The sequence below is a fragment of the Copadichromis virginalis genome, linkage group LG3 (assembly GCF_057382275.1).
Source record: "Copadichromis virginalis isolate Kocher_CV1m ecotype Utaka linkage group LG3, C_Virginalis_male_GT1.1, whole genome shotgun sequence".
In the NCBI taxonomy this organism is placed as follows: Eukaryota; Metazoa; Chordata; class Actinopteri; order Cichliformes; family Cichlidae; genus Copadichromis; species Copadichromis virginalis.
The window spans coordinates 9,637,711-9,659,028 of NC_140620.1; the positions used below are offsets into that span (position 1 = coordinate 9,637,711).

At 42.2% G+C, this 21,318-nt stretch overlaps 2 protein-coding genes and 1 long non-coding RNA gene across 4 annotated transcripts; 2 read left to right on the top strand and 1 right to left on the bottom strand.

Annotated features, from left to right (window-relative positions):
• Window positions 1-65: 65 nt before the first annotated feature.
• LOC146712639 (uncharacterized) lies at window positions 66-1,729 on the top strand. Of its 2 annotated transcripts, none has more exons than XR_014919055.1 (4): window positions 66-182; window positions 340-447; window positions 1,019-1,125; window positions 1,266-1,729. It is a non-coding gene; the product is annotated as an uncharacterized LOC146712639 (long non-coding RNA). The 2 variants fall into 2 exon arrangements; XR_014919056.1 differs by having other exon boundaries at window positions 343-447.
• A 2,710-nt stretch (window positions 1,730-4,439) lies between these two features.
• LOC146712640 (uncharacterized) lies at window positions 4,440-10,192 on the top strand. The gene is made up of 8 exons (XM_085436794.1): window positions 4,440-4,490; window positions 5,731-5,908; window positions 6,017-6,073; window positions 6,153-6,419; window positions 6,500-6,739; window positions 6,829-7,050; window positions 7,213-7,338; window positions 9,327-10,192. Exons 1-8 carry the CDS (start codon window positions 4,440-4,442, stop codon window positions 9,362-9,364), a joined length of 1,179 nt encoding a protein of 392 aa, XP_085292920.1. The 3' UTR covers window positions 9,365-10,192.
• Window positions 10,193-11,615: 1,423 nt separating this feature from the next.
• On the bottom strand, window positions 11,616-19,875 carry LOC146712641 (uncharacterized). The gene is made up of 8 exons (XM_085452115.1): window positions 19,697-19,875; window positions 17,880-18,236; window positions 17,686-17,781; window positions 17,057-17,380; window positions 15,990-16,322; window positions 13,427-13,756; window positions 12,932-13,261; window positions 11,616-12,866 (listed from the first exon to the last, which is right to left on the bottom strand). Exons 1-8 carry the CDS (start codon window positions 19,743-19,745, stop codon window positions 12,775-12,777), a joined length of 1,911 nt encoding a protein of 636 aa, XP_085308241.1. The 5' UTR covers window positions 19,746-19,875; the 3' UTR covers window positions 11,616-12,774.
• Window positions 19,876-21,318: the final 1,443 nt, after the last annotated feature.

Genomic DNA, 21,318 nt, shown 5'->3' on the forward strand with positions numbered 1-21,318 from the left:
GGAAATCAGCAGCAAATCCACAGACATAATCCACCTGCTCCTCACCTTAAACGAACACACCTTCAATTTTTTTCATTCAGGAAGAGGAAACACTTGTTCAGAGGGAGGACGGGACTGTTCACGTACGTCTAGCCAGTAAAGACGACGACAAGAGAAACAAAGCAAATAAAGAGAAAAGAAACGTGAGTCAGGACCAGTTTAAATTTTAATCATCACGTCAGACTAAAGTGAAATATTATCTCTTTGTTTCCTCGTGTACTTCCACATATGATAAATGTGAATACAGAACATAATAGTAATCATCATAATAATAAATTATGTTTTATTACTGTCTACCAGCAGCAGCTTCACAGCCCACCAGGGGGCCCACACACTGTTATTTGCAGACTACATGAAAGGCTGGTGGTGAAATGTGAGTCTATTCAGTGACAGACAGAAGCTGAGCAGGTAACACTTTCTAATGAAAACGTAACAACCAATGCTGGTTATTTATATAATATGGCTAATTCAACTTTGTACTGCTGATAAAACCAAGAGGACAGGTTTAAAATACTTCCCCCAACAGCAGCCGTCACTATAAAGGTAACTGTGGTTAGTATCTGCAAGAAAATACAGATGCTAGCAACAGTTAACTTTATAATAACAATAGCTAACTTCAATTCAGCAATAAACAATATTATTATTATCATTAGAAAAGAACAGGAGTGATGTACTGGTAACACAGTGTAAGAGTAACAGTATTTAGAATATTAGTAGTTATTAATTATATTTTAGTCAAGGTCAAGTATTACCCTTCCACCTCTAACAGTGATGATATATTAGTTTAGGATTAACAAATATTGTAGTTTGTATTCTTTCTTTGCATGTTAGAGTTTTAAATAACAATATTTATTCAGTTTTCTGTGGAAAGGCAAAGAGGGAACTGCACATCTCGTTCAGTAACTATAAAATAAAAAGTTTCCTCTGTGTTGCTGTGAAAATCACTCATTCAGTTCAGCAGCTCAGCCTCACTCTGCAGAAGCAGCGTGCCGAGCTGATGATGTTAAGAGGGAAGTAGTGAAGGTGATGATGTCGCTCTGCTGTCAGTCATCATCCCGACAACATGAAGACTGCATCTGCTCCTCTGTGAGTCACTGAAATCCTTCACTGATCTTTTTCCTCAATTCATTGATAGCAGCTCTAATAAACACTCTTGGATGCTCTCACTCACTGACTGCTTGTTTTAGGTGAGAGGATCAGTTCACTCTTCTTCTGTTGTATTACAGGTTTCGTCTGAGAGCAGTCTGTGATTGGAGCCAGGAAGAGATATTATTGGCTTATAATGAATATCACAAGTTTATTTTATTTTAGAGCTTCCAGACCTTCTGCAGTTTATTCTGGAGTAATGCATTAGTAAAGTCCACCATGTAATCTGGACTGTCATAATAAATTGAGGCCTCATGCCCAGTTAGTGACTGTAACATGAAGTCAGATGACCTCTTTTCATCAAACACGCAGGGTCAGGAAACCACAGCTGCTGGCTGCATGTGCCACAGATTCTTCTGCCTGTTTTGTAGTCTTCACTTCCTCTATTAGAAGCACATTTTCCACAGTGAGTCAAACCAAAGAAATGGAGACTGTTTTTGGTAAAATCAGGTTTCTTTTTGCATGTTTGGTTATTTTTCTGGTGCTGAGTTCTAAAGAGCAGCAGAGTGCAATTTAGCCCTAAACTTGTAAATAAAAACCACTTTAAGAGATTTTGATGCACGCTCAATCATTCAGGTAAGTCTCCAAAAGTTGATTCTGTTCATCTGGACGTAGCGTTTTCAGTCAGAGAAACGTTTCATCATCCAGGTGACGTCTTCAGTCTCAGCTGACTGCAGGTTTCAACCTTATAAACAGAACATTTGCATAATGATTGAAACCAGCACCACTGAAGGAACAATGGGCCGGGAGGTCAGCTCCTTAATCTTAATTATGCAAATTCTCATGACCATTGATCAACAACCACTGATCAATGGTCATGAGTACCATTCACAGAGAGTTGGGGAATGGCAACAACATTATCAACTGTCCATCAGACAAGGGTAGGTGCACAGTTTTGCTAAAGCAGAAAGACTATCATGAGAATATTTTGTCCCTGTGACGAAAATGCTTATGAGCCCCTGACCTCATACCACAGGCTATACCAAGGGGAACCTACACCAACTCTCTATGGTTTACTGAAGATACATAAACAACCTGACCTCAACCTCAGCAACAGGACCGCTCTCAGCATCGACCAAGTGTGTTTGCTTTTGGAACTGTGCCTTCATTCCACGTATTTCACAAACAAGGGTCAGTTCTACAGGCAGGAACATGGGTGTGCCATGGGCTCCCAGTTTCACCCATCGTGGCCAATTTGTGCATGGAAGAAATGGAAAAGAGGGCTTTGCCATCCTACCCTGGAACACCACCAAGCCATTGGTTCAGATATGTGGATGACACCTGGGTGAAAATCCAATCTCAGGACGTTCCACAATTCATGGATCACATTAACTCGGTGGACCAACACATCAAATTCACCAGGGAGGATATGAAAAGTGGCAGATTAGCCTTCTTAGACTGTGAGATTTCCATCAGTAATGGGGGACATCTAAAAGCTGACGTGTACCGTAAACCTACACATACAGATCAGTATTAAGGTTTGATTCTCATCATCCACTGGAGCACAAACTGGGTGTCATCAGGACGCTACAACATAGAGCGAACACCATCCCCACTGACACAGCAGCCAGGGAGGCAGAAGAACATCAAGAAGGCCCTGAGTAAATGTGGTTATCCCAGCTGGACTTTTGTCAAAGCTGGGAAGACGCCTAAAGAAAGCTCCAGCCGATCCAGGAGAGAAGGACAACTGCTGCCTAAGAGAAAACCTGTAGTGATCCCGTATGTGTCAGGAGTATCGGAGCAGTTGAGACGCATTTTTTCTAAACACTGGGTCTCTGTGGCTCTGTTAAAGAGCTCCTCAATACACTACTTGTACTTCAGCTTGGCCTCTTTGATGACCAGAGTCACTGTGCCCCTTTGTAAGCCTGCAAGTCCCCAAATTTGAGACAACAGACTGGGACCAAAAAAAGTAGCTGCATATATCATTCATTGGCTCCCAAACTGTCTAGTTATGGACTGAAACAGTGAGGGTTACCGTGAACATGACTCATGCAGTTTATCAGGGAAGCGGCTCAGCCTCGCTCTGCAGAAGCAGTGTCACAAGCTGATGGTCTTAACAGGGAAGTGGTGAAGCTGAAGGTGTCACTCTGCTGTCAGTCGTCATTCCGACAACATGAAGACTTCAGATGTGTCTCTGCTCCTCGGTGAGTCAAACACTGAAAAACTTTTCATGCTTACTTTCAGTCATGTATTCATTTATCACCGTGTCATCACACAATAAAGTGGGAAAACACGTTTTCAGCAGGAGGAAGCTTTTGCTGAGGGTGGATGGATCCCCAAGTGAAGTTTGTTGGATCTGCTTAAAGTTTGTTTCATTTAGGAGAGAGGAAGAGTTCGCTCTTTTTCTGTTGCCTGTTTTCTAGTAGGGCTAAAGTAATTTAATTAAAAGTCATTGAAAATAGACAGTGATGCAGCTCACACTTTAACTCAGAGGCATCTAATGAAATAAATTCTTTCACGCAAGCATGAAGCAGGAAAGTGTGCTTACATCATGACTTTGTCTCATCAACAGATGTGGATAGAAATGAGTTCTAAGCAGGAAAACCTTTTTTGTGATCCATCATGTAATTTGGACTCAGAGTTAGAGCTTCATGTTAAGCTCTGTCACTGTCACTGTCTGTAACATGATGACTTAAGGAGAAGTCAGGCAACCTCGTTTCTTCGAACATCGACGTTCATTCAGGAAACCACAGCTGCTAGTTGCACTCACCACACGTTTGTCTTATCTGCCTATTATGTAGCCTTCACTTCCTTTAATAAGAGCAAATTTTCCACTATAAACACAGAGTCTAACAAAAGACTGGAGACTGTTTTGGTCATTTCCCTCAGAGTTTGTATGTTTTGTTGTTTTTCTGGTGATGAGCTTCAAACAGCAGCAGATTGAGACTCAAATAGAACCTAATAAAATCAGTGAAGCTATTCATTGCTCATGTCATCCATCAGGGAGTTTCTTTAATATCATTACATTGTTTGCTTTTAGTAAATGTGGAAATTGAATATGAATTCATTTTATGTTTTTCTTTTCTTTTTTATTTCTTAATACCTAACTGCTGCACCTGTACTGCCCGTATCTCTGCAGATATACTGTATAGCCACTCAAAACTGATGTTCAGATAAGAGGGTGGGAGCCGCCTGTTTTCTCTCTCCATTATAATTCCTGACAATTTTATTAGTTTGGGCGACCTTTACATGTAGGTTGTTGGGATCACAGCAGAGATAGAACAGAGGGGACATGGTGTTTGTTAAATGTCCGAATGGCCCAGGTGGAAGAAGCTGTTAGTGAATCTGGAGATGTGGGACCTGAGGTACCAACATACAACACTGTAAAAAATGACAGATGCCACCAAAGAGTCACAGAAGGTCTTCAAAGCGCTCCCTGGACTCCAAATGACCTCAGCCGCCTCAGCAACTGCGTTTTCTAAGGACAGCGCTAGCAAACGCTCTCCGCTTGCGAGTGAAAAAGAAAAAACACCCCTTCCCTTCCTTATTCATGTTGAAGTGTACCATGTCCACCAATCAAAAAATGATATGGCAACATGAGGCGTTTGGTTGTTTAGGAAGAGGGAGAAGTTTTAGGAGTGACACCAATGAGAGAGAGAGAGCGAAAGAAAGAGAGAGAGCGAGTTTTCACATGTGAGAGATTAGTGACGTTTAGTGTGTTTGGAGGCTGTAGTTAGTGTGTTATGCAGTTATTGGGTTTTTGTGAGTTATACTAGTGAATGTCACAGGTGCTCCTGCTGTCAGACCTTGTGGTGTTCTCCTCTGTTTTATAGTGGACAGGACCTATTCTTTGGGAGTTGCATGAATACTTTGTGTGCCTTCTTATTTGATGCAACACACCTGATTGTTCTGTAAATAGTTTGAAATGATTGTGCAAAAAATCTGAGGCCTTGGCTGCATTTTGGGGTAAATAGCAACATTTTACTTTGTTGTTTGCATCATTTTTAAAAATGTATCATTTCTATTTGCATTTCAAGTTATGAAAGGTATTGATTAAACATGTTTATGTTTTAACTGTTTTCCACTCGGACTATACAAAAGGTTGAAGATACTATTACATATGGAGAGAACTCCACACCGGGTGTAGGCTTGCATAACTAAGAAACAATTTGAGGCAATTTTGTGGCGTTTGAGGTTGGACTCGGCTGCACATGTGTGCTTAAGCCGATCGATGGCTGCAGCCTCTGTGGGAACTGAAATCAGCCCGTCATTGATGCAGAAGTGTCTCTCGACAAAGTGTCTTGTGTCTGCTCCAAAGTTTGTCTCGCCTTCCCAGGTGGCTTGTCATAGGTAATAGATGGTTACTACTGGTGATGGGCTATTACCAAAAATATGCACCCGGGCGTGGTCTTCCTGCACTTTGTCACATGAGTAGAAGTAATCAACAACTTTTTATTCATTTTTATTCTTATGAGCACGAGAGAGAGAGAGAGGGGGGGGGGGGGGCAGGTACACAGTCACTAAAGATAAATAGCACAGCATTTAGTTGAATAGACGTTAAAAGAGAAGGTGTTTCAACAGCTGTTGTCTACACCCTTGACACAGGAGAACAGAAGACTTCACCACCAGGACCTCCCCACCAACTGGGTGTCACCAACTTTCTCACAACACCTCACTGTGACCTACACAGATAACCAGTGTGCAGCTTTGAAATATAACATCCAGAGTCTATGTGACAAATGGCTAAACAAGTGCCATCACAGCAGGGTGAAGGGTGAACATGGTAACATAGAAGATGCTCTCCCAGGCCTATTACTGCCTTCTGGTCATAATGTCCACTCTCTTTCAGTGACCTCTGACCTTTAATATCCTCTGACCTTCAGTGACCTCTGACCTCCTGTTTCAGGTGTGTGTGTGCTGCTGCTGTCTGCACTGACTGTTTGTGCAGGTGAGTAGATGAAGTGCACCATGGTCCAGGACAAACACTGAGTGTAAACACTGATAGAAACTGTCCGTCTGTCCTCCAGTCTCTCTGAGCGTCAGTCCAAACCTTCAGCAGTTCTTCACAGCAGCCTCAGTGTCTCTGACATGTGACGGTCAGCTGGGCTCTGATGGATGGACGGTGAAGAGGGACACAGGAAGTGGGACTGAGTCATGTGGAGCAAGGGGGCGGGGCTTCGGGAGGTTCAATGGTTCATCCTGTTTGTTTGATGAGTTCAAGCCAATCAGTGGAGTTTACTGGTGTGAAGATGAAGCTGGAGAGAAGAGTGAAGAAGTCAACATCACTGTATCAGGTAATGAAGTCATTCATTTCATCAGACTAACAGCAGACTGTTATACCACCTCTACATCACTCTGTGGGTCTTTTCTTTAGATAAACATGTGATCCTGGAGATCCCTGCACTTCCTGTGAGGACAGGAAGTGATGTCACACTACGCTGTAAGAAGAAAACTGGTGGCACAGCTGCAGCTTATTTCTACTTTAATGGACGTCCTGTTGGACCTAAATCAGAGCACATAATCACCATTAACGTGCAGCAGTCTGATGAAGGTCTCTACTGGTGTGCTCCTGATGAGTTTGGATCATCTCCTCAGAGCTTTCTGAGGGTCAGAGGTCAGAACACTGACATCACTTCCTGTTTAAAGCCAATCTGCTGAGCTGATGATAAACTGACTGAACCAGCTTCCTCATCTCTCCTGCAGGTCCTTCAACCACAGCCTTGTTTACAACAACAAAAGAAGCAACAACAACCATAACGTCACTCACAAACACTCATATCTCCTCTTCTTCTACCCTTCTTTCTCCTCCCCCTTCTCCCTCTCCCCCCTCCTCCCTCATATTCCCAATTGTAGCTGCTATAGGTTCCCTGGTGCTATTGGTTCTGGTTCTGTTTGTACTTCATCTTCTGTGGAAGAAACGCACAGGTATGGCGTCTGTCTCAAATTTTCATCCAAAGTCATCATCTTGGACACATCAAGACAGCCTCCATCAGCGTTTCTATTTTTAGAACACTTAGAAAGTAGATTCAGACTAAAACTCCACAGACACAAATACTAGTATTCTTTCAGATCACTTCATCTTTGCAGGGAGATACCAGTCAGCTCCAGTAAATGATGTCACCTATGCTGAGGTCACCAGTAGAGCCTGGACCAATAAGACTCCAGCCAGCGAACCTGAAGTACTTTACTCCAGTCTGAGGACAAACACTGCAGGTACACATTCACCTGTGTTCTAGCGAGGGACATCAATGAGAGATAAACCCAAAAGTAGTTTTCATTGGGCTTGTAAAATGTGGTCAATGAAACAATGAGAATCTTCTTCTCACATTTATCAAACTAGTGTTTTGAAAGTGGGATTGACAGCAGGTGCAGTTCACTCTTCAGGTTCCTGTTTCCTCAGTAAAACCTGTCACTGGTTTCATAATTAAAGCTGTACTGTGGTTTCGTTGGTCAGTTCAGTGTGTATAACATGAGGCAGTCAGCAGAGAGAGACGTGGCACTGAGACAGGAAATCCTGCAGCTTAAACAGATATGATCGGTGTTTGATGGGAGTCAATTCAGGTTTGTGTGAATGACACAGTGTAACAGGAGCTGTCGGCCTGAACTGAAGATTAAAAATAATCTGAGCGGATTTGGTTTGTTTTTAATCCAGATGTAACGTTGGACAGTTTAATAAAAATACTCTACAAACCAGCAAACCAGCAAAATTAGGAAAATAACAACCAGTACAAGGTGAGAATGTACTGCTCGCGTTCTGACTCTAATCTGAGGAGCAAAAACACATTTTAAGACATTATTTAAAGACAGGCAGCGAGTGGGCTGAACTAACGAGGGCAGGGTGATGCTTCCACAGTTTAGGCTACAGCTGAAAAAGCCCAGTCAGCTCTCACTTTGAGTCACGTTTTTGGGACTAGCAGGAGAAGCTAGTTCAGTGACCACATTATTTCTTTTATTGCCATGTAAATCTGAGGGTTATACACAGTAGTAGCAGTAATCAGATGTAAAAGCACATAAATAGTGAAGTCACCTGAGTCAGTAGTTCATATTTCCCGGAGTCGAGCGTTCATTCACCCACATCAAAACAGGTGCTGCTGGTGTGGTTAACTGCTGAGAGAAGCTCTCTGTGACGGAGCTTCTTTGTTGAGATCAGTGGGAAATGATCAAAGGTAAAACACATAAACCATGAAGTGTTTTATGTGTTTAAGATCAGTCTAGCAGCTATTTGAATGTTGTGGACTCTGTAGAGATAAACAGTGTCTGAGAGTAGAGAGAGTGCATGTCAGCAGATACCGGTGCTGAGATACAGGACTGAACAAAGGAAGATGTAAAGTTACCACACAGCAAAAGATGTTCTTAACTTTGTTTCTTGTCTTCATCTCTTTGTGTGACTAGTGTTTAAAGTGAAATAAAATGAGTTCTTTTTCAGAGAGATTCATGAAGCCCCTCACAACGTCTTCATAAGAATTAAGATTTCTCTGCAGGATTATTATTAAATGAAAACAATATATATTTGAATTCAGTTCAGCAGGCAAACAGGGTTGATGGGAAATCCAAGTTCAGTGAGTTGTAAATAAAACCCGGATATTCAGTCACTCATTGGCATGTTCTTGTCTTGATGATGTCATCCCAAAAACACACATGACCAATGCTGACATCATCACTCAGACCCCTGAGAACACAGGTAGGGAGGCTGCACCTATATGACTCATGTCCCAGTGTTATTACATGCTGAACTATCGGGGCGACTGTGGTTCAGTGGATTGGGAAGCTCCTCTATAAGTGGAAGGTCGCCGGTTTGATCCCTCCTGCTCTCTCTCTGTCCTGGTGGTTGTGTCCTATGGCAAGACACTTCCCCTACCGCCTACTGGTGATGGCCAGAGGGGCCGATGGTGCGATATGGCAGCCTTGCTTCTGTCAGTCTGCCCCCGGGCAGCTGTGGCTACAACTGTAGCTGCCTCCACCAGTGTGTGAGAGTGACTGTGGAACTGTACTTTGGGTGCCTAGAAAAGTGTTATATAAATGCAATCCATCATTAACTTTTTTCTCTTTAAGCTTCAGTTTAAAAATTAGGTTTAAAGTTTCGTATATTTGTTACATACATATACATTTTAATTAGGTTTTAAAGTTGGTAGGACAATAAATGCCTCACCCTTCTCGTGACCTGCACCATGACTGCACACTCAACTGTCCCATTTTTACAGAAGCTAAAGGAACCACAGACACCACAGAAGAAGTGTAAACAGGAAGCTGAGGACAGACCTGCAGACTTCCTGTGGACAGTCTCACTCTGTTAGTCACCGTGGGAACATTTACAGGCAGTCATCAGCTTCCTCCTTTCTTCATTCACTCCCATTCATTCACACAGTGATGTCATTGTGGGAGCAAGTTCCTCCTGAGCAACCAGGATTGACGGGGAACTAAAGAAATCAACCTGCTGCTGGTTTGAGTCTGTGCAGCTTGAACTCTGACAAAGGTCTACTGCGAGGTGAAGAGTCGTCACTTTCAGGAGCTGCTTCCATCATTTCAAACTGATCAATACTCTGAACTTATGAACACTCATGTTTGACACAGAGTGTCCTGTGATGGTCCTCAGTCTTTGAGCTAGTTTTTGTGTTTGTTATGGACTGTGTGTTTATTTGTTCTCTTGTTTCAGTGACCTTTGTTCTGGTTCTATATTGGTGTCTCTTGAGCTCAGGTTCCCTTATTTGTCAGAGTCGTCATTATTTATATTTCTTATTCTCTATTTCTTGTTGTTCATGTTTATTTCCTTCGTGTCCAGTCTGTGCCAGCCTCTTCTCTGTGTTTTGTTATTCTTTCAGTCTCCCCGCTCACGTACCTGCGTTTGTCTGTTTTCTCTGTGTTCTGTCTCATTGTGTTTGTAATCCCATCCCTGTGTTTAGGTCCTCAGTCTCCCTCGTGCCTGTTTTGCTGTGTTCTTCTGTGAGTTCTATGTTTCCTTCGTAGTTTCCTGTTTATATTCTCTAATTTTCTTTCTTTGTTTTTCTTGTATTTTTATGTTTCTTTCTGAGTATCTTCTAACATTAATAACGCTGCCTCTTTTAGCCGACCCCTTTGTTTCCAAGTCCTGCATTTGGGTCTTGCCTCTGCCTGCCACACAGCTGTTCATGACAGGCACAGAAAATGATTTTGAGCCTAGAAGTAATAAATGCATGAACTTGTTTTTCAGCATCACTCTGAGACAGGATATTTCTAATTTTAGAGATGTTGCTCAGATGGAAGAAAGCAGTCCTACATATTTGTTTAATATGTGCGTTGAAGGACATATCCTGGTTAAAAATGACTGGTTTCATCTCAAAGCTGGCCAGTTGGACAGGAAACAAAACAAGATGTTATTTACATATGAGCATCACACTTTACCTGAAATACACAAAGAATCTTTCTAATAATAGAAAACAGTTTCAAACCTGCAGGATTAAAGTGATGAAAGTTTGTGATTTAAATTTGTCTCATAAACGTCCAAAACCTGCTGAAGGTTCAGTTCAGTTAGTATCTGTAACATGACGACTGAACATGAAGGCAGACGACCTGTTTTCATCAAACAGGAAACCACAGCGGCTGTGTTTAGCATCGCTACTTCTGATTGGGTCTGTTATGTAGACGATGTTTCCTCTATTAAGAACAAATTTTCCACTGTGTGGACAGAGTCGATAATCGTCCTGTGTCTCTCAGAGTTTCATTGTTTGGTTTTCAGTCTAAATGTTGCCATCAGTCACTGTCAGTTTGGGCACCGAACCTTAAACACGCATGTCAAAAATAAATCTACATTAGTAATGCATAAACAGCAAACCAGCAGGATCTCTCTGTGCACTGTGAACACTGACTGAGGCTCATGTGATGCAGTGGGTTGTCTTCTAAATGTGTCTTCTTGTCTGCATGCTGAAGTATTCTTAGGCAAGATACTGAACCCCAAATTTCTTCTGACGCCTCCATCCAAACGTGAGTGTTTGATAAAGGTGCTTAGAAAGCAGTGTGTGAATAGCTGAGTCTTGAGTGCTCAGCTGGATTAGAGCAGTAGCAGCAGTTCGTTTACACAGACAACCAGTTTACATGTATAAATGATGATCAGTGAACTGCCATCACTTGTGGTTGAAGCATTTCTTATGTAGAGCCGGAAAATAAACCACAAGCTTGAACACTATTTTTACTGACCTTTATCTGTGTAGCCTTCCTGTATTGAGCTTGGCAAGGACTAAATGTCATCTTTTCATTTCCAGTCAATTTTATTCATATAGCGACCAATCACAATAACAACCACCTTTATATTGTAAGGTAGACCCTACAGAGAAAAACCGAACAATCATATGATCATCTGACCAGACCATATTTCACTGGCTTCTCTAAATGTTCAGCAAACTTTAAATGCTCTTCATCATGCTTTTTCTTCAGCAATGGCACCATGGATGGTGACCTACATGCCATGCCTTCTTGAAACAATTGTACCTGCTGATTCCAGGTTTTTCTGTAGCACCTTGGCTCTTCAACAACTCTTCTGATCATTATTATATATGGTGAAATGATGTTCTTTCCACCTCTGCATTAAGAACCCAACAGTGCTCACTAGAACCTCCAGTAGTTTAGAACCAATACCTTCAGTATGTTTTGCAACAATACGGTTGTGAAGGTTTTGAGACAGCTCACTGGTTTACCCATCATGAGATGTTTCTTTTGTGACACTTTGGTAATGACACAGATCTTTATAGGTCATCAGTTGGGACTGAACCTGCTAATATTAATTTGTAATAACTGTCAGGATGGCTTTCAATTATTGATAAATTTCATTTGCCATGAATCATGATTTCCTATGTCTCATTGCACCTTCCTTTTCTTCCTTTTGTTTTTCTCTGTTATTTCTCATTATTACACGTTAACCCCTGACCTGAACTTTCAAAGGTGAGTGATAAAACATTAATTGAATTACAATATTATCCAAAGAACAGAAGTAAATACAAAATGCAGTTTCTAAATAAATGTGTTTATTATTAAGGGGAAAAAACCCAAACCTAGATGAACATGTCAGAAAAAGCTATTGCCCCCTGAATTTAATAAATAACTGCAACCAAGCATTTGTAACAACCTGCAATAAATCTTTAACAGCACTGTGGAGGATTTTCAGCCCACTCACTGTTGCAGAATTGTTGTAATTTAGCCACATTGCTGGGTTTTCAAGCATGAACCACCTTTTTAAGGTCATGTCACAGCATATAAATCAGATTCAGGTAAGAACTTTGACTTATTTGGGTGTTTTGCATAATTATTCGGCTGCAGAAACCAAGTGCGCTTCAGGTCAGATGAGAACGGATGGCCAGATAGTCTCCTAAAGAATTGTTTCTTTAAGAGGGCCGAATTCATGGTTCCATTTAGGGAGGCAAGTCTTGCAGGTCCCGAGGCAGCAAAACAGCCTCAGACTATCACACTATCACCACCATATTTTACTGTTGGTATGAGCTTCCTTTTCTGAAATGCAGTGTGTAATGACACACACTCATCAGTCCAGGGTTTTTTTCCCCAACAGTCTTGGAACTCTGCCACGCAGGCTGGTGTGCTCCAGTCCCTTTCTTAAAGTGTAGTCATGAGAAAGGGACTTTAATTTTAACTTGAACTAAAAGCTGATCCTAAACTAAGCACAGATCAAACTGATTGATCAGCCATCAGAGGAGTCGGATCAATGGAGCTGCTTCTGTTCCTGATGTCCCCTGTTTGATCCTGGACCTGAACTCTCCCTGCAGAGACAAGACAGTCAGACAGGGACAGACAACAAGAGACAAACTTATATTTTCATACTGACCTTTGACCTTTAATAGCACCGTGGTCTCTCTTGAAATGCTTCTTTCTTTGCTGCAGACATTACAGATGTATTCTCCACTGTCTCTCTCTGTGGGCTGTTTCAGGGTCAGACTGAGGTCTCCAGTTTTCAGCAGGTCTTCATTCATCTTCGTTCGGTCTCTGTAAACCTGGTGCTGTTTGTGAGGCTGGTCAGAGCCGTTCTTATACACGTGGACCTTCCTGTATGGTTCATAGCGTCTCCACTCCACTTTAGCATCTTCAGGCAGGTTTTGTGTGGTTTTGAAGGGCAGCTGGACAGACTCCGCCCCCTCCTCCACCTCCACCACACAGTCTGAGAGGACAACAAACACAACATGAGCTGTACAGACAGCAGTGAATCTAGAAAACACCTTATTAAGCTTCTTTATAGATGCTGCAGTCTGATATTTACATTTAATTATTGTCATTTTATAAACAAATACACTGTAAGAAATATTTCATAGGTATTTGCACTGACTCATCACTCTCAGCAGAACTGTTTTCTTTCTCTTGATCCCTTTCCCCTCAACTCTGCAGATGTACTTTCCAGTGTCTCTGTCTGTGGGGAGTTTCAGGGTCAGACTGAGGTCTCCAGTTTTCAGTGAGTCATCTGTCATTTTGTTTCGCTCTCTGTAAAACTGGTCTCGTGCGTCAGGCTGGTCAGAGCCGGCGTGATATTTGTGAACAGTCATCGGTGGTTCAGGTTCATAGCGCCACCACTCCACTTCAGCATCTCCAGGCAGGTTTTGTGTGGTGTTGAAGGGCAGCTGGACAGACTCCGCCCCCTCCTCCACCTCCACCTGACAGACTGAGAGGACAACAAACACAACATGACACAGCAGCAGTTTTATTCAATGATTCCAAAGAGAACTTTAATATTCAATTTTAAGCGCAAACTATGATGTTTGTCTTTGCTTGTGTTGATTTCCTAAAGATGAAATATACTACACTCATTTAATTCAGGATTAATGTATTTTATTGGTTGTTCTTCATTTCTTTTGAATTGTTGCCTTCAGTCCACTTTAGTAGGATTTGAGTGGGACTGCTCACAAAGAAAGAATGAGTCTCTAATTTTTTATGGTAGTTTGACTTTAATAAAGGGAGACAAATTATCACCTCGCCTCTGTCGGTGCGCCCCAGGGCGGCTGTGGCTACACTGTAGCTGCTGTCACCAGTGTGTGACTGTGTGTGTGAATGGGTGGATGACTGAGTGTAATGTAAAGCGCTTTGGGGTCCTTAGGGACTGAGTAAAGCGCTATATAAATACAGGCCATTTACCATTTATTAACAAAAAATCCAAAAAAGAAAGATTACATAAAAAGTGTAAATTCATCTGTATATCATTGAGTGAAACACATATTTGGACCCTTAAACTTACCCAAAACTACAATCTGTGTGTTCATGTAACACACACATTGCGATCAATCAAATCAATGAAGTACAGATACTCCTGATCTCAACTCATTTTGGGTATAAAGTATCTATTGTATTGTATCAGTACAATCTATTTTGGTAACTAGTTACAAGAAAGTGGAGCATATAATGACAAGATGACACTTTATTGGATCTTACACCAGTTTACCCAGAGCACTTCGCTCTCGCTCTGCAGGCCTACTTGTTGTTCCTAGAGTATTTAAAAGTAGAATGGGAGGGAGAGCCTTCAGTTTTCAGGCCCCTCTTCTGTGGAACCAGCTTCCAGTTTGGATTCGGGAGACAGACACTATCTCTACTTTTAAGATTAGGCTTCAAACTTTCCTTTTTGCTAAAGCACATAGTTAGGGCTGGACCAGGTGACCCTGAATCCTCCCTTAGTTATGCTGCAATAGGTGTAGGCTGCCGGGGAGTCCCTAGAGTGTGACCAATTAGGTCCTAGAACTGAAGAAGCTTCTCGGATGAGAGGTGAAACGTCTTCAAGCAACTTAAAGAAGTCCAGATGTTTTTCCTTTCCACACTCCTTAGACTACGATGACCTGGATCACTGAGAAGCTTCACAGACAAGATCCAAACTACAACTCACATTTGATAAATGTCATCATTAATTCCACTTTTAAAAAGAACCTCTGCAACTTTGCTCTGCTTCACTTCAGCAGCATCAGGTAATGTTCATATGTCGATTCATGGTTTTCTACAGTTTTTGATCTACTGCAGAATATTTTTAAGGTTATCTGCTATAAAACGCCAGACCAGGAAAATCTCCTTCATGTTTTTCTGTGTTTTATCCTCAGTTACTTTGACACAAAGACATCTGCTGTGATGCTCACAATTGTGATGAAGTCTCACATGTATCGGTGCTGATAAATGATCAGAATTATAATATTTCTGACTGTCTGAGGCTAAATTTAATCAAATCGGGACTTCGTGAATCGGAATCAAAGGGATTATAGAAATCAGCGATGATACCCAGCCCTAGTAAACAGCCTAGGCCTGACAGAGTGGATGTAGGTGTGGGTAATAAGGAAAGATGAAAAGAACTATTGCTAACTTTTCTGTTAAGTTAAGGCCTGATCCGTCTGAAATTCATAGCCAGTTCTGACACGGAGCCATCGATCTCTGAATGCTGTAAAAGCAGCAGTGTATCCAGGAAACACATTATACGTGATAAATGCACTGCCCGAGTGTCCCCTCTCCTCACTGCCTTTCAACAGCATGCAACAGCAAACAGGTCGTCAGAGGAGCCGAGATGATGATTGTGTTGATTGTGGTTGTGATGATGTGTTAATACACCTCTCTGAATGTTATAATTAGTCATTAATAACCTCTGCCTCTCTACCACAGCACGTGTGTTTATCAGCCATCGTTTTGTTGGAATGGGTCAGAAATGGCCGCCCCAGTCCTGGTTCTGAGGTTTCTTCCTGTTAAAACTGAGTTTTTCCTCCCACTATCACCAAAGCACTTACCCATAGTGGGCTCATATGATTGTTGGGTTTTTCTCTGTTTTCTCTGTATTATTGAAGGAACTACCTTATAATATAAAGTGCCTTGACGCAGTTGTTGTTGTGATTTGGTGCTGTATAAATAACTGACTTAAATTCATTTCTGACCTTTGACTCGAAGCCTCACTTCTCTCTTCAGCAGGATGTTTCCCTCGCTGCTGTAGGCGGTGCAGGTGTAGACTTCGTTGTCTCTGTCTGTGGGGTATCTCAGGGTCAGACTGAGGTCTCCAGTTTTCAGCAGGTCTTCATTCATCTTCGTTCGGTCTCTGTAAAAGTGGTCTTGTTCTTCAGGCTGGTCAGAGCCGTTCTCAGACACATGGACCTTTGTGGTCCGGATGTAAATGCAGGTCCACTCCACTTTACTGCCTTTAAGCAGGTGAAGTTTGGTTTTGCAGAGCAGCTGCACAGACTCGACCCCCTGCTCCACCTCCACCAGGGGGACTGAAAGGAGAAAAAATACCACAATGAGCTGAACACAACATCATCAGCACTGAGAACATTTTGTTTGGATGAAGTGAAACATCTGCACTGAAAACATGTTTGACTGGCTGCAGCCTGGGATTTGTCCCATTGCTCCACTGAGCAGACACAGTGTTATCTTTGGTGTCCTAAATCAATTATGGGAAGAAATTTATCATCTGTCTTTATCTTCACTTCCTACACCCAAACTGGAAATGTTAATATACCATCATGTGAGCTTGCCTACTTAATATTTCCTTTGAATTTTCTCTCTACATGTGGATTATTATGAACTTTTGTTAAATAAGCTATTATTCTGGGCTATGCAGGCCCAGACAAAGCCTGCAGCATTTTAATGAGGTTGTTTTAGTGTGGAATAGAAGAAATAGAAGAAGCTCGTGTGAGTTTCCTTAAGAAAACATCTGATCCTCAAAATCCTGGTGCTTTCAGGCTGACATTGACTCAAAAACATTATCATTATAATATTTTCATTCTAAATCATTTCATAAATTTCTCTTAAACTCCTCAATTTCTTGGACTTGTGTCACATCTTCAGTTTGAGCTGATAAAAAAGTAATGGTTGAAAAACCTAACTTAATAGATCTTACTGTAGCTCACTCATCAAGTCCTGTTCACCTCAGGGACAGATTATCAGTGTGGTCACCAAGCTCTTTAATTCATGACTCACATCTTCATCTTCTGTCTACAGCACTCACCTCTGACGTAGAGCTTCACTTGTTTCTTCTTTAGGATGTTTTCCCCCCTGTAGACGGTGCAGGTGTAGGTGAGTGCGTCTCTGTTTGTCGGGTATTTCAGAGTCAGGCTGAGGTCCACAGCTATCCGCAGGTTTTTCCTCATCATTGTTCGATTTCTGTAAAACCAGTGCTGTTTTTCAAGGTGGTCAGAACCGTTTTTAAAGACGTGCACTATCCTGTTGGAGCTGTCAGTCCACTCTACAGTTACATCTTCATGTCGGTAAACTGTGGTTATAAAGGGCAGCTGAACAGACTCCACCCCCGAATCCACATCCACCTGTGAGACTGTGAAGTAAGAAAAACAAATAATGATTTGTACACGCAGTCTGTCAAAGCTCCCATGTTTGACATGTAAAGTGTGTGAGGGGAGCCTGTTCTGCAAAATGCGCTGGAGGATTCCTTAAGAACATGAAACATGGGGAAACACTGGTTTGTGTTTTATTGAAAGAAAGGAGACAATTAAAACCACCTATTAACATAACTAATAGATTAAGAAGAAGAAAAAACACTACAAGTCAAGTAAAACAAATCTGAGGTTTAGGGATGATTCAGATTATTCACAATGCAAACACGTCACACACACAACATACCTTCCTTAAAATAGCCTCTGAAGTGAACTCCAACACCCACGATGACAGCTGCAACTACAGCCAGGACACCCAGAGCCACTGGGACACTGATGGGAACTTATAACACAATGAAAACATGAACATTACATGATGTTAACATAAAATGATTAACACTCTGTGACACTACATGTGATTTTGAATCTCTTTGCACTGACCTCCACCTTTGACCCGCTGAACCTGCAGTTCCACTCTTGACTGACCCAGTTCTACTCCAAACTTACGGACGGTGCAGGTGTAGCTGCCGCTGTCAGACAGCTGAAGCTTTTTCAGAGTGAGACTGAGGTCTCCGGTTTCCAGAGCGTCGGGATTCATGGATGTTCGGCCGCTGAACTGGTCATTTTGGTTCTGGAGGTCATCGCCTTCTCGTCGACGCAGGTGCACTGTGGAGGGATTGAGGTCATAGCGACTCCACACAGCTGTGGATTCTTTTTCTTCAAAAGTAGGAAACTCACAGGGCAGGAGAACAAACTCCGCCCCCTCTAGTACCTCCACACCTGAGGCACACTGGGAAACTGAGGACACAGACATAGACAAAGACCTTATTGATCCCACATAAAAATAGAAAAAATAAATAATAAAATGATTCTGTGCAAATGGTTGCTATGTGCAGAAAAATAACACAAGATGTTTTATGTGCACATAAAGTGCAGGCAGTGATAGTTATACACACATATTTCTAAACAGTGTTTATCCTGTTTATAATGTTACAGCCTGGCTTCTGTCGGGATGAAGGACCTGTGATAGCACTCCGTCCACTGTCTCCGTCCACAGTCTCCATCCACTGTCTCCATCCACAGTCTCCGTCCACAGTCTCCTTCCACAGTCTCCGTCCACTGTCTCCTTCCACAGTCTCCGTCCACAGTCTCCATCCACAGTCTCCATCCACAGTCTCCGTCCACAGTCTCCTTCCACAGTCTCCGTCCACTGTCTCCTTCCACAGTCTCCATCCACAGTCTCCGTCCACTGTCTCCGTCCACAGTCTCCGTCCACAGTCTCCGTCCACAGTCTCCTTCCACAGTCTCCGTCCACAGTCTCCATCCACAGTCTGATGCAGGGATGAGAGATGTTGTGCATAATAGCCCACCCACTTCCTTTATGGGGTCTAGGGGACTGTCTAGGACAGAGCTGGCCCTCTTCACCAGGCTATTTAGCCGTTACCTGCCCCTCTCTCTGCTGCCGCCTCCACAGCAGAGCTCTGGATAAAAGATTGCAGACATCCTCAGTAATGTCCTGCAGACTTCAGCCTGTCAGCACAGTCGACTTTGGTCCTGGTGCCAAGTTTGAGTGTTTTCTGAGCAGTCCAGGTTATTGTTAAGGTGAACACCCAGCAGCTTGTACATGGTGACCACCTCCATGCCCAAACTTTGGATGAGGTGTGGTTTGACCACCACCTGCTCCGTCTGATCATTTGCCTCAGATACACATCCAAGGATGGCTGTATCAACGGATTCAGTTTATCTGCCCACCAGTGACAGATGTGGATTCTTCATGCTCAAAGACTATTTCCAAGACGTTTCTCCTGTCTATAATAATGCCGTGTGTGTGTGTGTGTTTACCTTTGCTGTTTTTATATTTTGTCTGTCATCTCTCCCCCTTGCCTGTGATATTTTACCCACTGACTGTCTTACTGTTCAGAACTCAGGCCTGGATTACAGCTGGACTTCAGTTTCAGTGTGTTTGTGTTTGAGTCCCGTCATTGTTTTAAAAGAAATGAGAGGACTACAGTTCAGTTTTTTCTCATTTACATACTTCTTATGGTAAAAGTCTGGTGCAAACATACACTTGGTCCTAGAACAAAAAACAATTCTCTCTTTTGGCTTTAACTATGCGAGAATAACCTGCGGCATTTGAGAACTTATCTTCCAGATCAACATGCACAAACCTGTCTGACTGTTTCTGTAAGCAAAACCAGTGTGTGTGTGCTTGTGTAAATATGTGTGTGTGTCATAAGTTTAAAAGAAACTTTTCTTACCGTACAGGAGGATCACAAACAAATCCAAAATCTTCATGTTGCTATACATAGAGTAGACATCTACAAAGTTAATCTTCAACCTGAACCGACTAAGAGATTAAATAATCCTGCCAAGAAGCCAAAGGTGTTTTCTGGCTGCTCTCCATGTCACACATCACACCTGTGGATTGTTTTCATTCAGGAAGAGGAAACGATTTTTTAAAAGCAGGAGGAGGAGGAGTGTTCACAAAAGCCTCAGCCAGTAAAGAAGAAACTGTTAGAATGAAAGAAGCATTCATTAGAGTAAAAACCTAAATAACCTATTTGCACATTTAAAAACTTCCTGCTTCAAATCTGTGATTTTAATCTGTTATGCATAACTTTAATCATGACACTTTTTCAACATGAAACACTAAAATTAAATGTTTCCAGTTTTGGATCTGTTGATTCCCACTCTCTTTTAACTATTTTCCCACCATCTAAGTGCATCTAAGCACAGCTGGGATTGATCTTTATTTTCACTTCTCTTTAAATGTAACTTTTAATCATAAATATTATAGGATAGATTTAAATTCTAGTTACAAAACTGAAGAAAACAGCAAAAACAACAACAAAAAATCTACTGCCATTCACATGTAATACCTGTACAGCCCACCAGAGGGATTGATACTCAAATCAAACACAGCAAAGGCTGATGGTGACCAGTGGGAGTTCATTCAGTAACAGAAAGGAACTGAGTGGGTAACACTTCATAATGGCCACTGTTATTTAACTGTGAATTATAGGTGTTAATTTAACTTTACCATACTGCATGACACCATCTTTATTTATAAAGCCCTTTAAAATAAAACCAGGGTTCACAAATGCTGTACACGCCAGCAAAAAAATGTGTTTTAAGAAGAGTTTAAAACTCAGAAAGAGAAGAAGCCTGCCTAATGTGCAAGGGCAGATCGTTCCACAACTTTGGAGCTGCTACAGCCAAAGCAAATTAATGCTTACTAAGGGGGTGGGAAGGTGTATATGGCTGCTGCATCTCAGAGAGGTGGGGGCAGGCTATAAGAGATTTAAAAACAAATAGAGAACTTTAAGAAGGACCCTAAAATGTACAGGTAGTGTCATGGTCTCCGTGCCTGCCCGGCCGGCCCCACAAGGCTGCATGTGGTGTTTGGTTTCCTCTCTCTCTGCCTGGGCGGAGCTCAATGTGGGCTCCCGCCCTTGGCCCACACACCTGTCAACAATCAGCTGTCATCACCTGGAGCACTATTTGAGGCTGGAACACAGATCCTCTCATCGCTGGATGATTGTACTACAGATGTTAGTGATTCTCCCAGCTCCTGTGAACCTGTGCTTGAGTATACCTGTGATTCGTGATTTGTGAGTGACTTCCCTTTCCTCTGCTACAGACTTTCCTCCCCGGACCTCCCTGTCGTGTGAGCGTGTGTGAGTTTCGGCAAGAAGACGTGAGCGAGTGTGAGAGAGCTACCCTGTGATTCCCTGGAGTTTGGATTTTCCCTTCACTGTATATATCGTGCACTGGTGCTGTAAATAAACTGTTTTTGGAGGCGTCACACCGCTCTGCTCTTGAGTTCCTACTACCAGTTTGTGACAGGAAGCCAGTAAGTGAAATTAAAATGGGGGTAATG